The sequence below is a fragment of the Ahaetulla prasina genome, chromosome 3 (genome assembly GCF_028640845.1).
Source record: "Ahaetulla prasina isolate Xishuangbanna chromosome 3, ASM2864084v1, whole genome shotgun sequence".
Taxonomy (NCBI): Eukaryota; Metazoa; Chordata; class Lepidosauria; order Squamata; family Colubridae; genus Ahaetulla; species Ahaetulla prasina.
In genome coordinates this window covers 100,242,661-100,260,569 of record NC_080541.1, presented here as the reverse complement: position 1 = coordinate 100,260,569, position 17,909 = coordinate 100,242,661, and the positions used below count along the sequence as shown (strand labels likewise).

At 37.2% G+C, this 17,909-nt stretch overlaps 1 protein-coding gene across 1 annotated transcript in view; it reads right to left on the bottom strand.

Annotated features, from left to right (window-relative positions):
- Positions 1 to 638: 638 nt before the first annotated feature.
- DAP (death associated protein) overlaps positions 639 to 17,909 on the bottom strand; it is a 46,089-nt gene continuing 28,818 nt past the window's right edge. Inside the window, exons 3-4 of the mRNA XM_058176191.1 lie at positions 3,467 to 3,509; positions 639 to 1,527 (exon numbers count right to left, since the gene is read on the bottom strand). Coding sequence (XP_058032174.1) covers positions 1,408 to 1,527; positions 3,467 to 3,509 — 163 coding nt within the window. The 3' untranslated portion in view covers positions 639 to 1,407. The remainder of the gene's footprint in view (positions 1,528 to 3,466; positions 3,510 to 17,909) is intronic.

The following is a 17,909-nucleotide window of genomic DNA, read 5'->3' as shown; positions in this document are numbered from 1 at the left end:
GACCAGCTTTCAGTAAGTAGCTTACATTGTTTACTTCTTTCTCCAGTTCAGCAAATATATTCTTCACATATAGCTACTGCAAGTTTGCATTCAGATGTGTGTCTTACTGGCTCATCTAGTTTCCACTGATCATAACATCTGTCAAAGGGACACAGATTTTTCAGCAGCAATCTGAAATCTGAGATTGCTTATCATGCGAGAGCTGGCCTTGGGTCTCTTTGCTATGAAAAAGAAGCAAGTACATTGCTTGCTCATGAACATACATTACTTCAGCTTTCACCAGATTCACCTAGCACAAAACTTTAGTTGTCAGTGTATAACTATCAGACTTGCAATAATTAAATATGATCCATAGCATTGTAAGCAGGGGTGGTATTCACTTACCTTCACTACCTCCGTGCATGCGCAGGACGTTCTGCGCATGTGCAGAGCGTAAAAAATGGGACATGATGATGTCTGGGCGGGTGGGGGGAGCCTCCTGCAGCCACCGCTACTGGTTCACTCGAACCAGATAGAAACGGCTGAATAACACCACTGATTGTAAGGTACACACAGGGCATTTTAAACCTGAATATTCATTCACGGTTCATTGAAGAACTGCACATACAGATTCCCAGGAAAAAAACATTTCAGCCAACTTTCCATGTACCGTAATCGACAGTTTTATTTGTAGGAAAGACTGCATATCTGATTCCTGCATATGTAAAAACAGGTGAAAAGGTGAAAAAGTGCCAAAACCTCAGGAGTATCTAAAAATTAAGCAATAAGCAGATCTATACAATCTTTTAATTTTTTGCTCATTCTTCTATTAATCTGGAAAGAAATGCAGAGAACCAGGCTACAAACAGAATGTTTGGCTATGTTGCCAGAGCTGCAGGATCATTCTCTTAAAAGATGACATATTGCAAGAGAAATGTTTTCATTTCAGATTATTCATTAAAAAAAATATAAGCAGCTAGTTCTTCCTGAAACACATTTAACAACAGAACAAGAACAATCCAAATGAAATCTGAATCACACATATTTTTTAAAAAATTCATTAAAAAACAGCAAGTAAAAGTTATAAGCCATTACAACTTCCTTAACATGTTCCTGGAATGCCAATACCCAAGAATAGAAAAAGCTTAAAATAATTATTCCAAGAAATTACTAACCTAAACTACCCGCAGTGTGTTGCATTGCTATGAACGTAACATTTTTCACTGGCAGTACAGAAAACTCTGCTTTTCAGCTGGGAACAAATTAAGTGATTTTCCCTCTTTCTACTCTCCCCTCCCCTTCATTAAACCATTTAAACCATAGGAATTAAGGCAAAAGCATGAGATACCCATTTTTAAAAGATCTGATAGTAGAAATCTCTTAATCTTTCCATTTGCAAAACACCACGGCTGGTCTGGGACAGGCGATTCATTTACGGGGCTGATGGATGTATTGATTGACATGTTGTGGGGGAGGAAGCTTTTCCACAGAGGGATGTGGTTTTTGGTGGGCCACTTGTGCTGCAGCTGGAGGGAAGTCTTTATCACCCTGATTAAAGAATAAACACATCAGCATTAAAAACATCTACACAGACATATCAACAATTAGTCTCTCCCCCTTTTAAGAATAATGAAGTTTTGCTGAAATGACCTTTAGCTTATTGATTTCAGGTTTTCTGACAGAAGTTCAAACTCTTGGAATTTGGAGTTAAGAACTTTTGAATCTGCACATATAGCTTCAAACAGGCTAAAAAATCCTTCAAATCTTGTTGCGGATTTTTAGAAGGCCACAGTAGCATCCTTCTATATTAAGCATGAAAACTATTTGGGTAGCAGAATTCTGATTAGTGACTGAATTTGGGAATGGGAAATGAACATTTATATTTGAGGTCACTTAAATTTCTGTGAACTACTGAAATCACAGTAAAAATCTTTCTCACACGTGCGCTCACTGCTGTTCAGAATACTGTTGAGCTTAGAATAAACTGCCTTTATATGTTTCCCTCAACAGTAATGATGTCAAGGCATGACAAACTTAAGATATGATGCTGATGAAGGCTAGCTGATTTCACTCATCAATGAACCTAAGCATAATTCTTCTAGTTTCTAAACAGTCTCACAATTCCTGGGGAAAAAAATCTAGCCAAGTTTGATTTTTCTAATTACGTAAGCAGCATTTATCAACCCTTCTAGCAGATCTAGTTAGCTTTGCAAACCCTGTACAAGTTTGATTTTTCTTGCTTATTAAGCAGCATGCATCAAATTCTTGTCCCACCTTGTCTCCCAAACACTTATGCTTCAAAAAGCTAGTGTATATCAGCATGAGCCCATTAGAAATCCATAAGGTAAGTTTGTGAATAGATTGTTGGATTTGCTCAATTTCAGCCTCCATAAATAAATACTATAGTAATGGGAACTGTTTAGAATAGGAATTATGCCTGAATGAATCAGTAAATACTGCAAATTCTAAATCCATTAAAGTCTATAACATTCAGTAAAGTCTTTTCATATATTGGGCAGTGAACTTCCAGTGTGCTGGGCTTTTTGAAACACAAGTTGAAATTGAAATGTGCTTAATATTTGTACCTGAAACTGAAGTTTTATTTTTTAAAAAATACAGTGATGCTTATAGCAGTTACACATCTGACTGCATTTGAAATAAATACATTGAAGTAAATGAAGTATAACTTAAAAAGCTAATATATGATTTTGTAGCCATGCCTGGGTATAGTGTAAACAAGAAAAATCAATTTCTTTCAGAATTTTTATTTGCTGAGTAGTTATGTGAATAAGTTATATTTGTACAATCTAATGCAATTTGTCTGTTCCTGGTACATTTCAGATGTTTGGTGTATTTTTTACAAACCTAAACATTTTCAGTCAACATTCTTATGCTGTGAGGATGTAACAGATTTAGGGGCCCTGAAGATGCTATAAGACTGCGCTCATTTTTGAAAAAAAGGTTCTCCTATAATTAACATAGTTATATTTTCAGGGCCCTAGAAAGAACTCCCTATTTTCCAAAATATACCTTTAGGCATTAGTTTCACAACCCAGGCTAGAAATTTTCCAGCCCTCCAGGATATCAAGCTAAGTTTTGAAGAATACAAACTATTTTCCTCATGTTCCAATATACATATTTTTACTTTTAATTTTCCAACTTTAACTGTAAAACTGATAACTTTATTGCTACCAGTTTTCTATGCACTCTATTAATGTTTTAATGACATATATTGCCCTGACAACATTTACAAAGACAAGGGGGGATTAAATATGTAACTCATGAAGTAATTCACATCCCATTAAAAACCTTAAAAAAGTATTTTTCTTTTCAAGATAATGGGATTTATACAATTGAATTATGTTATCTGGTATAACAAAAACAACATCCTTGGTAAGGAAAATCATTGATAAAAAAAATGTAGCAGACATTTGCAATTCATATTTTCACAGTGAAAAACGGAAAATTATTGAAAATGAGGACTTACCCTTGCTATTACACCAGAAATAAACACAGTTGGTTTAGGTGGACTGGAAAATAAAAGGGGAACATTTAGTAATATACTCAATTTGATTTGGTAGAAGCCATAAAGCAAAATTAAGACATTGAAAGGTATAATCAAACTTTCAAAAATAGTCCTGCTTAGAAATTAATTTGCCCAAAACAGCCATAATATACAACCTACTTGACCTTATTCATGCTTATCAATTAATGCATGAGAGGGAAATATCTGAGTGAGCTGAACAGGATTATTTTAAGGTGTTTTTGATAAAAAATAATAATAATGAAAGGAGAATAAAAGTGGAAGTACCATTGCAAAACAGAAGTTTTATTCTTTAAAATAGAAGCTATTACAGAGTTTATCACTATGCGCATATGAATAAAAACATCTTAGCAATTAAAATAATGAAGAGCATGATTGTTACAACAGTAACATTTATATCCGGCAGTTACAGCAGCAATCCATTTATTTCAAGGGTGTCAAACTCAATTTCATTGTGGGCTGCAACAGTGTTGTGTTTGACCTCGGGGAACAAGTGGGCGTCGCCAGGGTGGTTGTGGCCAGGTTGACATCACTCATGTCATAGGCACCCGTGGTTGCCTGAATGCTCTGCAGCAAAAACGGAGCTCAGGAGGGCTGCGCTGGCAGAGGGTTGCAGAAGGTCATCACAGCCAAAAATGGAGCTCCATTTTCACTGGCAGAGTCCTTTGCTGTTTCCAGAGTGGCCCTGTGGGCCAGCTCTGGCTGGCAGGCCTTGCGCTTGACACTCCTGATTTATTTTGTTATTCTCTTTCAACTGATTGTTTCACAAGAACTGCAAGATTTAGTAATTGGAGCCAAATACAAATGTTATAAATGCCAATACTAAGGATGAACTAGGTTTAGGTTTGTCACATATCCATGTACCATTTTCCTCAGGAGTTCAACACTAACATTACCTACAATAGGGTCTTCTACTACTTGCTTCTAATTTAACTGAAATAAATATGTAAGCTAATTCCAGTCACTAATACAAGAGCAGTAGCCATTACCTTTATGAACTCAATGTCAAACAGAAAATGTATATTATCAGTGAGGAGGATTAACAGGCAATTGAACTAGCTGACAGGGACTTTTCTCCATCTTTCTACTCCTTCTACATTTACAATATTCATCATCCCTCTCCTTTTTCTTCACTCCATCCCTCCTCCTTTTTAAGTTGTCCAGTAGAACTTAACTCCAATAAGTATAAAAAACAGAATCTTCATGGCAGGTTTGGTAGATACTATTACTTCAGACATTTCTGGAAAATAAAAGGGAAATGTAGCAATGCATCTCCTGTTTCCCACCTTATGTTAATCATGTTAGACTAATCAAATAACAGAAAAAAGTAACATAATTAATAAGGTAATGTGCTTAATTTGTGCTTAGGCATGCAATTCTCTAACTCACTACCCCCAATTCCATTTTTCCACTGCACAAATACACAAGGCCCTTAAAGCCACCTGTTAAAGCTCTACACCTGGGAACTGTGTATGACGTGCTCTGACCTCTTTACCAGGCTACAATGTACTTCTAGTAAATAAGCTCTTTTAATTCTATTTATCTTCATTTCCAAACACAGCCAGAGCTAGCAAGCAACAGGATAAAAAATATGCTTCAAGCACAATGGGGAAAGAGAAGCAGCAAACTCAGGCTTGGTTGTGGGTAGTAAGTAATTTCTATTATGTAGAAAGAGTTCAAAAGTACTGGCCACAGGCTGTGCTTTAAGTTGCAAAATAACCAGGGTTTGCATTTTTTCCAGTCTCTTCTCAAATATCTTGGGGGAGGAGAGGTATCTTCTCAAAGAGTGGATTTATTCTAATTAGCTACAACACAAAAATTAAGGGAACTGGATTATGACAGTTCTAGAGCACATTTTTGCTTTGCAAACTTCTTGAATGAATATCTACTAAGCATTTAATACACATGAAGAAAATAAAGAATAACAAGTGGCAGACAGTGTATTAATAAAACATGAAATTTAGTTTTCACACATGATTTGCCTGCTCTGGTATTTTCTGAAAGGCTTTATAATAGCAAATCTGAATTTGAATGATTTCCTCACATATTTTCCCCCTGACCTTTCAGTTTTCATTGTTCTCCAATGAACCATGAAAGTTGAGTACAACATTTTCTGACAATCATTCCCAAATACATTTATCTACCAATATCTCCAAGAATAATCATTGCTATGATGTTACCTATAGCAGAAAAGACACCAGTTTGAATTTCTTTCTCTCTGACCAGAATAGAATAAGAGTTGGAAAGACTTTGGAGGTCTTCTAGTCCAACCCCCTGCTTGGGCAGGAAACCCTAACCCACAGACAAGTGTTATACAATCTCTTAAAAACTCCAGTATTGGAGCATTCACAATTTCTGGAGGCAAGTTGTTTCACTGATTAATTGTTCTAACTGTCAGGAAATTTTTCCTTAATTCTAAGTTGCTTCTCTCCTTGATTAGTTTCCACCCATTGCTTCTTGTTTTACCCTCAGGTGCTTTGGAGAATAGTTTGACTCCCTCTTCTTTGTGGCAAACCCTGAGATATTGGAACACTGCTATCATGTCACCCCTAGTCCTTCTTTTCATCAGGCTAGACATACCCAGTTCCTGCAATCGTTCTTCATATGTTTAAGCCTCCTGTCTCCTAATCATCATTGTTGCTCTTCTCTGCACTCTTTCTAGAATCTCAACAACTTTTTAACATCATGGTAGCCAAAACTGGATGCAATATTCCAAGTGTGGCTTTACCAAGGGATTATAAAGTGGTATTAACACTTTACGTAATCTTGATTCTAGTAAGCATGCATATGGAAACTATTTCAAGCTAAAAGTGAACAACACAAAATCAGGGGGCAGCAACACGGCAAGTGATCATAATTTGAGTTGAGGAATAAATGGATAAACTGTCTTAAGCAGAGGGCTAAGGCTTAGACAATTATGGGCTTGCAGTGGTAGCATATGACTGAGAGCATGTAAGAATCTTCAATAAACTGGCCCTCACAGAGGTTTGACAGTAACTTCTATGGTCCTTGGGAGGCATAGACAACACTTTACTAATTGGAATATATGCCAGCTATCAATTTATACAACCAGAGAGTACCAGAAAGGAAACACTTGTGACATTTTGCTCTCAGCTAAAACAGGTTTGGAAATTGATACTTGCCTGGTCACATATGACGTGAAAAAGGCAAATGTCCAGGCAACCAGGCTTTGTATTAATATTAAAAGAGTAAGCAAAAAACATTTTGATTACTACTTGGAAAGGTGACTACTTGTAAATATCAGACTGTAAATTAATCTGGGGATGACAGCAAAAACATACGGGAAGATGACAATACTGCTGCTAAAAAAATTAAAGGGACATGTCCACGAAACTTGATTCATGGGTAACTCTTTTTTTAGTGCTTTTTAACTGACCCCAATCAGCCTGCTACAGAGAAAACTTAGGGTATCAAACTTGGACTAGGGAAATGGTTTCCAATTCAGACTCAGATATAAACTCCACAGGGCAAAGCCTAGATTCCTTCACAGGCTATTATGAGAATGAAAATCGCAATAGGATGAAGAGGCCCATAGGCCATTATGAGTTTTCTTTTTTTAAAGAAAGCTGGAATATAAACATACAAAACAGAGTTTTAGGATAGCAGGTAAGTCAAAGATGATGCCAACAAGTTGAAAGCCTGGAAGAAATACAAATGATCTCTGATCATCTGAGAAGAAAAAAAGCACACTTTCAAAAGACATCTCATTCTTCCCAAATGTCAAAACTTCTCTGAAGCTTTGACCTCTTGTCCCTAAATAATTATAATGACCAAAGATCCCTGAAGATACATTACTAGAAATGGCAACAAACTGAAAGCTTATTTAAAAGCAGGCTCTTAGTATTTATGCCAGACTGCTCCAATTCAATGCTAATCACAGAGCCTGCATTTTGTTTTTCTATTTCTTTTTTAAGAGGGGCTCCAAAGTCCTATATCCACAACACCATCTATCACAAATAACAGCTAAAAATAAAAAAGGATAGAGAAAACCTGGGAATGATCTTCTCTCTCACTTATCTAAAGCTAAGGGGCATAATTAGAAGGATGAAGAAATAAAGTTTCAGTTTTAAATGCTTTGCACTCTGGTTTTGTTGCATGCAAAGTGTAACTTACACTCCGAGTATTTTGTAAGCTATAATGGCAGTTTTGACAGATGTTGGCTTGAAGATGTTGTCAAGGCTTTAAAAAATGAAACGTTCTTTTAGAAACATCATATGGAATTGTAATAGGTTTGATTTTTAAAACACTAATAATTTGTTATATTTCAGAGAGAATATTTTTTAATCTAAGATAAGCAAAGAGTTTTCTTTCTAGCAATTAACATATGCAGGAGAAAATAGTACTTGTATTTTTCAAGCACTAACTCCGATGTCACTCATACGCTGTTATGAAACAACCTGCTGAACACTGGTTTCTTTAAGGGTTTCATTTATTTTTAATCCCATATAACAGAATTCTAATGCATTATAACACAAGGGATTAAACATGCAGTTTACTGACGCTACAAATAAATCTCCGAGAAAACTGATTAGTTGAGAAATCCATTTAAGCTAAAGAAAAGATCTGACAGTCTTGGTCTCTATGCAGTCACTCTTAATTATTGCTAGATCCCATCTATAATATTTCATATAGCCCTTTAGTCTTTTTAAAGTACTTTGTGTGTATTTGGGCAATAATCCTCATGAAAACCAAAGCTCTGGGACAACGATCTATCTTACCAGCTTTAGCAAGATTTTCAGTCATAGATAGGATTGTGGTACAAAGATCAGAAGCTGATCTTTGTACCACAAAGATCATGTTGTTTTGTGACATGTTTCGTCACAAACAACTGGGCGCACAGAATGGAGAAAGGGAAGCATGTATGCTAACACTCTCTATTACTGCTTAGCTTTATCTGTGGTCAGTAAATCCCTAAAGAAGGCCTGTGTTTTCTATATCTGCAGCAAGACTTTGCAGTGTTGTTGCTGCAAGGGAAATACTGGCATGACTACTATTGAACATGGGACATGACTACTATTCTTTCAGCCTCTTTCTGATCTTGGGTATTCTAAAAGTATGATGATAGTAACTGAAATACAGGCATCTTAGAATGCTTGCTGCCCTTACCCTCTAGAGAAAATGTGGGCGATGGGTAAGGCAAGCCACAGCCCCCATTTTATATGTGTGCAGAAATGATTTTGTGAAGTGATCCATACTGGTATCTTCTGCTACATAAAAATACAAAGGAATTGCAAATCAGTATTTTAAAAATACACAATCTTGCCTTGATGCAGCTATGAAGAATCTCAATAGGGTGCTCTCAATGGGGGATTCTACTTACTTTTCCTCTTTAATTTTTGATATTTCATTTGGGAAGTACAATTTTTCTAGCAGGCAGCTGTCCTAAAACTACAACAGTTTGGATTTCTTACCATTATTTAATTATTGTTTGCTTCTCACAATGCTCAGATTTTGTTAGCAAACTGACACAATGTCAGGCATTTTATTAACACGCAATATTGTTTTCCTAACAGTTTCAGCCCAGCTGTACATTTACAAAGCTTTCCACAGGATGGCACTGATGAACCTTCAAGATTTTGAAACGGAATAAAAGTAAGCAGTTTATTTTTCTTAAATAAAGTTGCACAGTTGCAAATAATGTGCCCCCAAGCCTTTTGAAGAATTAATGTATACTTATAGATACACCCCTGAGGCCCTTAAAAAAAAAGACCATGGCTATTATTTTTGCACCATTCTAAAGTAAAAAACAAAATGCTAACATACAAGATGAAGAAAGATTTAACATAGTCAGTCATTGGTTAAAGGGCCTTGAGCATGCATACACATATGCTGAATTACAACTCTCATCACCCCCAGAGCAAGTAGTCCAAAGATCCAGGTTTAACAGCAATGAAATTTTCCCTTACTCCCTGTTGCAAGCAGTCAAACAGTTTGATGGCAGGTTTCACATAGCTATAACATACTAAACATTCCCCAATCATCATTCTTTTATTCAGCCCAGTGGAGGATATGATAAATGCTGCACTATTTGCACATCCCCACTGAGCCAATTTCTCTTTACTTACATGCAATGTTGGAAACGTGCAACATCTTTCAATAATGTCTGTGTTTTCAAATAAAGTTTCATTTTAGGGGAAAGGAGGACTCCATTTGTCATCCCTGAATAATCAATCTTCTCAGTAGGGTATGTAATTAAGGTCCCTAGTATGTTAGCCTGTATTTAGGAAGAAGTTCTAGCACTAGTAAATAATCATATTAAATGAATGAGAAAATCTACTGTGTTTTTCCAAAATGACGACCCACCTTGAAAAGAAGCCCTATCACGTTTTTGAGTGCACTCAATCAAATTAAGCCCCACCCACAAAATTAGCTCTAATTAACACTCTGCCCACCCTGGGGTGCAGAGGGTGGGGCGAGGCCCACAGGTAAAAAATAAGCTAAGGGGCGATGGGGGGTGGAGCTGCCCTACTTACCAAGTTTCACATACCCCAAAACCTGCCTCGCCTTCTACTGCAGCCGCTTCTTCTACGGCCACTTGCACGCATTGCCCTGGCCTCCGTTTCGCCTTCAGATGCCTGCCAGAAGGTACCTGCAGGCAAAAAGAGCTCTGGATCGATCCGGAGCTCTGTTATCAGCAGCAGAGGGCTTTCCAGAAGGCATCTGAAGGCGAAATAGAGGCCGAGGCAATGCATGCGAGTGGTGGCAAGTGGCCACAGAAGTGGGCCAGCAGCGGGCTCCTGCTGGGCGGGGCTGCCGATGCCACCACCACGAGGTGAGTCAATAATTAAAACCCTCCAAAAAGAAGGCCTAGTTATTTTTTCGGCGGTCAAAAGAAAATAAGATTTCTTTTTGGAGAAACATGGTACTAAATTCAGTTTTGCTTATTTATAGTTTTCTTAAGTGCATATATTTTCATCCACATGTCTCCTAATATCTACTTTTAAGCAATTGTTTCTAATACAGCATGAATATATGCTTTTGTTTTCTATATTTACATCACAACATTTGGGAAAATGTAAGTTTTGTCTTGCATGTATTTGTTCTATAGATTTTAAAAGTACTAATAAATAATGGATGATTTAGATTTCTTTTCCATCCCTATATTTCACTTTTTAAAGCAAAAGGATATCAAACGAGTGTCTTTTTATAAAAATCTCCATTACAATATAAGATCCCCTTCATCTTTAGTACATGAAAAAACTCAAATTAAATTTCAGTTTGCAAAACTCAACATCAAATGTATTAAATTTGATTCAGTGTTCACTATAAGTCTCAAGAATCTATGTCTTGCTATAGATTATTCTACTATAAAAGGCTATGTAGTTTTGCCCTAAATTTCCTTAAGAATTCTAAAATGCAAAATTGCATCAACTTAGGCTTTCAACAATAAGGGGTGAAAAGCATCCTTTGTTATTGATGCAATCTTTTTAGTTCTGTCAATATGTTCAAACAGTTTGTCAAACCAATGTTTTATTGCTACTTGGAAAGCATTTGATTATTCACAATATTCCTATTACAACAACAACAATGAATTTATTTTGGGATAGAGTCAGTGTTCTGTCTCCCCCCCCCCAAAAAACCACAACCAAGAAGAAATGCAAGCTGACTATAACTGCCAGCAATTTATTCCTACGACAGATATCAGTTCTGGCAACGAACCTGCAATTGCCTTCTCCTCAGAAGCCAGCGTAACTGCAGTTCATTGCTGGAACAACCAAGAGTTCAGAAATAAACAGAAATCCAGAAGCCAAATTCTTAGTCTCGAAATATTGCAGCCAAAGTTTCCAAGAGTCAGTTTTTGTCCGTCACAAGAAGCTAGAGAGCAGCTCCTCCTGCTTTTATACCCTGTGGGGTGTGGCTCCGTGACTCAGCACTCTCTAGACCTGCCCCACCCCTTCTTTTGTTGTTCCCGCCTCTCCTTTCTGTGATGCCTGGGATTTAACTAGGACTGATTGTCAGCAGCTGGATCTTGAGGCATTGCCTGGGAGGGGGAAGGTGCGGGAGAAAGAGGCCTCGTCATCTCTTCCACTTGGCCTGCCTCTGGAACCTGGAGTGGAGCCAGAGAGGAAGGTCCTGCAGAGGGAAGTCCTGTTGGCTCTTCCCCCTCACTCTCTGAGTCACTCTCTGCCAGGAGGCCAGGCTTGGGAGCCGAAGACACAAGAGTCGGGGTGACAGAATGGAACTGAGTGTTTATTGACTGGATGCCCACATGGAGTTCACAGCAGGTATTTTTTTTCTTTGTGGCCTAGGAAACATCTGCCACTACCTAGGATTGAACTCTCTACCTTCTGAGTGGAAGACAAGTGTCTTCACCTCTAGGCCACCATGGCACTCTCAAATAGCTTGTGCAACTAATCCTGTTAAAATGTATTGTGCTTCAGGTTCAGCTTGCAGTGTTATTCTTGTGAGAGACGACTATAGTAGACTACTCATTATTTGCTGCTATAATAATGTGAGCAAAACAGTGATACATGCAAGAATCATCCCTGAGAAATCAAGGTTTAGTTTTATGAGTTATGTGATACTAGGTTTAGGTATTTTCAGACATGAAGGTGATTAGCAATTACTCTTTGGTCTTTAAAAATGTAGGATTGTCTTTAGAACAAAGGAACTCTCCATGAGATTTAGAAGAAGCATGAGTTCAAGAATGATAACTGAACATTTCCATTTGCGGTAAAGTATTCTGCATTCAAAGGGTAAGAGTGCAACGTTCCACTGCAGCAACGAAGTTGACCTATTTTTACAGACATCTGATAACTGAAGATTGGTTTGGCTTGTTTCTAGCTTTTGGTGATATATACACTATATAAATGTCATACAAATAACACACATGCCTCCAAGAAGGTTTTCTTAGATTTCAATTTAAAGTCACTGTATTAATGCTATCCTAAAGATAGTGCTGAAAAAATTCATGGCAGTGAGAAATAAGATGACAATTTTATGCCCTAGCTTTAAACTATATTAGTTATCAGATTGCTGGGACATTGCTACTAATTTTTAAAGATAACAATCAATTCAGATCTACTTGAATTTACAATATATACCATCTCTAAGGCAATAGCAGAAGCCATAGATCAGTGATGGCTAACCTTTTCCGGACCGAGTGCCCAAAGTGTGTGTGCCGAAACCCCAAAAATGCAATGTACATGCAGCCCCCTGTGCATACACGCGTAGGCCCCCCCGCCCCACCCCCCATGCATGCACAGAAGAGATCCTAAGACCAGCTGGCCGACAGGAGGCTCATGCATGTGCAGCAGGACCGAACTGGGGTAAGGCTTGTGTGCCATCAGAGAGGGCGCTGTGTGCCACCTCTGGCACGTGTGCCATAGGTTCACCATCACAGCCATAGATTATTCTCAGATTTGCAAGTAGATATATAGACATCTTGAATTTCTTGATCATAACTACATTATATATCATGATAATAATTCTATTCATTTAATGTTATGCTTACATTCTCTCTCTCTCTCTCTCTCTCTGCTGTACTTATTGCAGTATGACATAAGCAACTGTTTTACTGCTAGTAGTCCTCCTGTTCTCCATTACCTAAGATTATTATTTAATTATTTATTTATTAAAACAAATATTTGTTTTTTCTCTAAAAGAGAAAATACAAGCGACTCATACATTCCAGGATGGAGAGTTATGCAAAGAAAGAAGTGCAATATAATTTTTAGAATCTGGCAACTAATCATCTCATAGTCTGTAAGAATTTTCAGGTTAGATGTTCAAATAAAGGGTCAATGTGGCAATGGTTTGCTGAACTCAAATCTAAACACGCCGAGTATGTCTTCCAGAGGAAAGCATCTGAAGTTTATCAATCAAATTAAAACCCTTCTAATACTTATAGTAGAGGCAGACCATTTCCAAGTCTTCTTGTTATTTGCCAGCGGCAAGGGTTTCATTTGAACCTATTATATATTCCTTGATGTGGGAATAATTCCACAATTAAATACAAAATCCACAACAACTCTCTCAAGCAAACCATGTTGTAAATTCAAACTTGCAGAACCAATACTTATTTGGATTGGGAGCATTTGTGATCTAATATTACATTTCTACTCAAAATATTCAGCATAAGTCATTCAGTATGAAAAAGTAATTCTCTCAAATGTGACTTACGTACCTTTTTTTTAACCTAATCAGAATAACATAATGTTCCTATGGGATTACTAGAACATTCCCCAAACTAGAAACTTCCAATGGTTTTGGTCTTTAGCTCATGTAATTCACCAAACCAATCAATCTATTGTATTTTGTAGGGATTTAACCAGCATCATGGAATGAATAACATCAGTAGTATAACTTAAGGTACATACACGCACAATTTTATGCCCTGTCTTTTCTTTTGAATTTTCAAAGCAAATTTCACTGTAGTCCTCTTTCTTTTATCTCAAGAATAATCATCTTCTGAATGGATGGAATGACAGAATGATTGATCCGAAGTCATGCAGTAAACTCTGTGGTCCACTGGGAATTTAAATCTGGATCTCTCCAAGCACAATACCCTAACCTGTGTTCCACTTTGGCTCTTTATTTTCATATAATAAATATGCCTATATTTACTTTCTTACTTATTTTACCTCTAATATGCATCTGTACAAACTACCCAGCATACATTGTATAAAATGCAACTGTACCAGAAGGAAACAAATTGTTGCACCTTATTTAAATACAAGGACATAGTCTCATTTAAATTGCCTGCTCAGAAAAATTTAAATGCTAAAAAGAGATGTGACTTCTTCTTGTCCATAATAATTGGCTTTCTATGACACTTTTTTTTTTTTTGCCAGTAAAAATAGCAGTTCATTGAAATGCTCCCTTAACATGCCAACATCCTATTGAGTCACTCTCAAAAGTACCTGGGAAATAGACTATTTATAAACTTGTTAAACCCTCATAAACATTACTGATATATCTAGCTATTGTTTGTGCATCTTATGATTTGTTCAATCACCTACAGTGTACACACACACACACACCTGAGGAATTGAAAAGGAAGAGGGAATCAATTAACACTTCTGCTACACATTTCCGCATAACTAATGCTTAACCACCAATCCTACCATCTTAAGTTAGTATATCAAAAAGCAAGAAAGGATACACACTACAGGATTATTGCACAAGAAGCATTCCTTTCCCTTGTATACATGAAGATATACTGAAGCAGTAAAAACCCTCATCCCTTATATTCTTTAGCAGCAGTATCTTCAGGAATGATATTTCTCAACTGAAACTTGTTTTATCCAGACCTTCCACCCTTTAATTAAATGTGAAAAAATGCTTCCTATTTATGAGCTTGTGCTGTTTTTACTGTTTCCCCCTTCCCTCTTAAAAATAGTCTCTCCATCTGTATTTGGATATCAGGCCCTCTGGATAGACAAAGCACGTTGGTTTAACATCTAAGAGGAGCAGGGTGAAAGCTCATCAACTTGGAAGGGGCTATTCTTAGTCACAACTATGGTAGATAACTTCTACAGAGAATTATTGATGGAGATCAGCAGCATCTTGTTTTAATATTTTGTGGCCACCGAAGTATGTCACATTTGTTTGCTAATTTAATACTTTAAAAGATTAAGTAAGTTTGCTACTTTTTTTATATGGTATAATACTCTTATTAGGACAAAAATTCTATGAAATGAAAAATCAAGCATGGGAGAGCTCTTTTTTTGTGCTATCCTTGTCTGAGCACCATTTAAATAAATTTGAAGTGGGAAGCTCAGAAAGTACAGTTTAAGCCATTACTACGATTTTAAAAAATAAAAATTAAGTCTTTCCCAAAACAAGCCCTGTTCCCCAGACCTTTTCTTCTCTCATTTATGGCACCATCTTGCATCATTATTGCCAATTCCAAAGGTTTATGCTGTTCCAGAGCATCAAAAGGTTGCCTCGGACTAAATAATTTCAATGCACAATATTTATTCTACCTTGTTATATATCCACAACTGCTATATACTCTCAGAATTGAATTTTAGCTATAGTATTTTCTTGAAAAATGGAGAGAAAGTTATCACAGCTATTGTAATAAAAGGAGGGTACAAAGCATTTAAGGACATCAAATGTTGGTTAAACTAGCTTCAACACAAAAAATGCTTTGAAGCTCACAGGTAAGTGAAAGCAATCCAGCTCTTTGTTTTAGATATTTCTAAATAATAAAATATGTAGAAGTAAACTATTTTTTTTCAGTTTGGCCTCTGTGTCACATTGATGAAATTTTTGCAGACTCTACTTTCTTCAGGGGCTAGGTATCTTTTATAGATCAGGAGCTTATTTTTCAGAAGTAGAGTTACATCACATAAGTGGATGAAGTTTGTAAGTTTTTGCTTTTTTCTGGTTCTCTTGAATGATGGATTAAAGTAATTAAATATTGTTGGCTATTGAAGGGCCAATCCCCCTCCCAAAAGGAGAGAGAATGCAAGGATTGCCTACCCATGTCCTAAACTTAGGGAGTCACTAACATCTAAACCTCTGAAAGGGAGTTCAGCCTTCTGCACTGAAACATTATCCTGCCAGCTCTGAATTTTCTCACATGGAAATAAAATTATAAAATTAAACTTATTCCAAACTCTGCAAAGTTTTAGCTTCAGTGACACCTTGTCAAAAACTACCTTTACTTGCTTTTATACTATATGACAAACTTTTTTTATTAGCTTGATTTCAGATTAATAGATATGTAGCCTGTGATAGATGAAGAAATATATTGTGGGTGCTTTATCTCATATTAGGGTCACCATAATATAAAGGAGAAAGTTCTCATTTGCTTTCTCCTCCAGTCTATTACTTAGGATTTCCTCCTATTTAATGGAATTGAAAAGAATTTCGTTTTACTCTACAGCAGGGGGACTGGAAACAAACCAAAAGAAAACAAGGACAGGCAAAATTGTAATGGGTTCAATATCTGTAAAAAGACAAGATTATTTTCCAGGCTGTATCCTGACAGCTCTATTATGTACAGAAGTTAACAGGCTTGTGGGATTCTATCAGAAGTGGAGGTGAAGATAATAAACTAATAAAAACTAATATGCTAAACCCTGTGAGGACAGATAAACTCTTCAAGACACTTCCAGTCTTCTTCCATACTAGTTATAAATGAATATCATGTAGAGAAATGACTTACTCAAAAATTATCTACATTAATCTTGATGAAGTTTACATTTTGAAACCATGTACTGGTTCTCTTGTCATTTATTCTTTCACCCATTATCCATTTTCTCAATTCAAATTATTCTGCATGATTGGTAATAAGAAAATCATAGTAAAAATCATAGTTAAAATCAGTAGAGGAATCTAAATCCAAATAAATTCAGCTGAAACCAATTAGCCATGGGCATCTCACTTGTCAATTCTTTAGCAAAACATATCCAAATAACTTTAATATAATCCATTTTCCATCTCAACCACGATAGATGCAGAATTAAAAATTATTATCTTCATCCTCCTTCTTTGACAACAGAAACTTAATTATTATTTTGGAATTAGTATTTGGAAGGGAATGGAAGGACACTTTGATTCCAACAATGAATGAATGGCTGCAAAAGTTGATGGAAGTAGCAGAAATGGCTAAATTGACTGCTTTGATTAAAAAAAAAATACAATTAACTTTGGAAATTGCTTTTGGACTTTGTGCTTGAGGTGGGGAAAAAATGAAACTTTCATTTTGGGTTTTGCTAATTAGATAGGTTTGTTGTTACAGAAATGGCTAGTACATATTATGTAAAAGTAAAAAGTTGAGATCATATGAACATAACCTTATGCTACTGCACCAAAAAGAGTTAGACGTCAATGATTTCCCCTTTTCCCGTTTACCTTATACTTTTTCCTCTTTCCCTTCCCCTCCCCTATTTTCCTATATTTTCCTAGATGGATCATCTAGATGGAGCATGCGCAAGATGGCGGTATAGTGGAACGGAGCGGAGGGCCGGTGGTCCGTTCCTGGCTATGTGGGGCTAAGGAGGGGGCTTTTTGCCATCATGGCCCCTGTACCTGGCTGAAGAACATCTCGTTGTCCCGATGAGGGTTCTTTTACTCTCGAGAGCGGTCGGGCTGACAGAAACGGAGGCATGGAAGGGACAGTTCGAAGTCGGCGGTTCCTGGGCGTGGCTTCCAGGCGCGGCGGGCCTGAGCAGGGCGGCGGCTAGTAGTCGGCAGTTTTTCCAGCGTTTTCCGGCGCTCCGGCGTTCCCTGACGTTTTCTCGGTCCGCGGCTGGCGGTTTCATGTTGTGACTGCCAGAGGCGGCGAGGACGACCAGTGGAGACTACGGTGAGCTGATCTGGGGCAACGGATGTGACAGAAGGGTCGATGACGTGCTGAGGCAGTGAGCTGAAGCACGTCGAGATGGCGAAGTTCGGTGGACCAGGCCTTAAG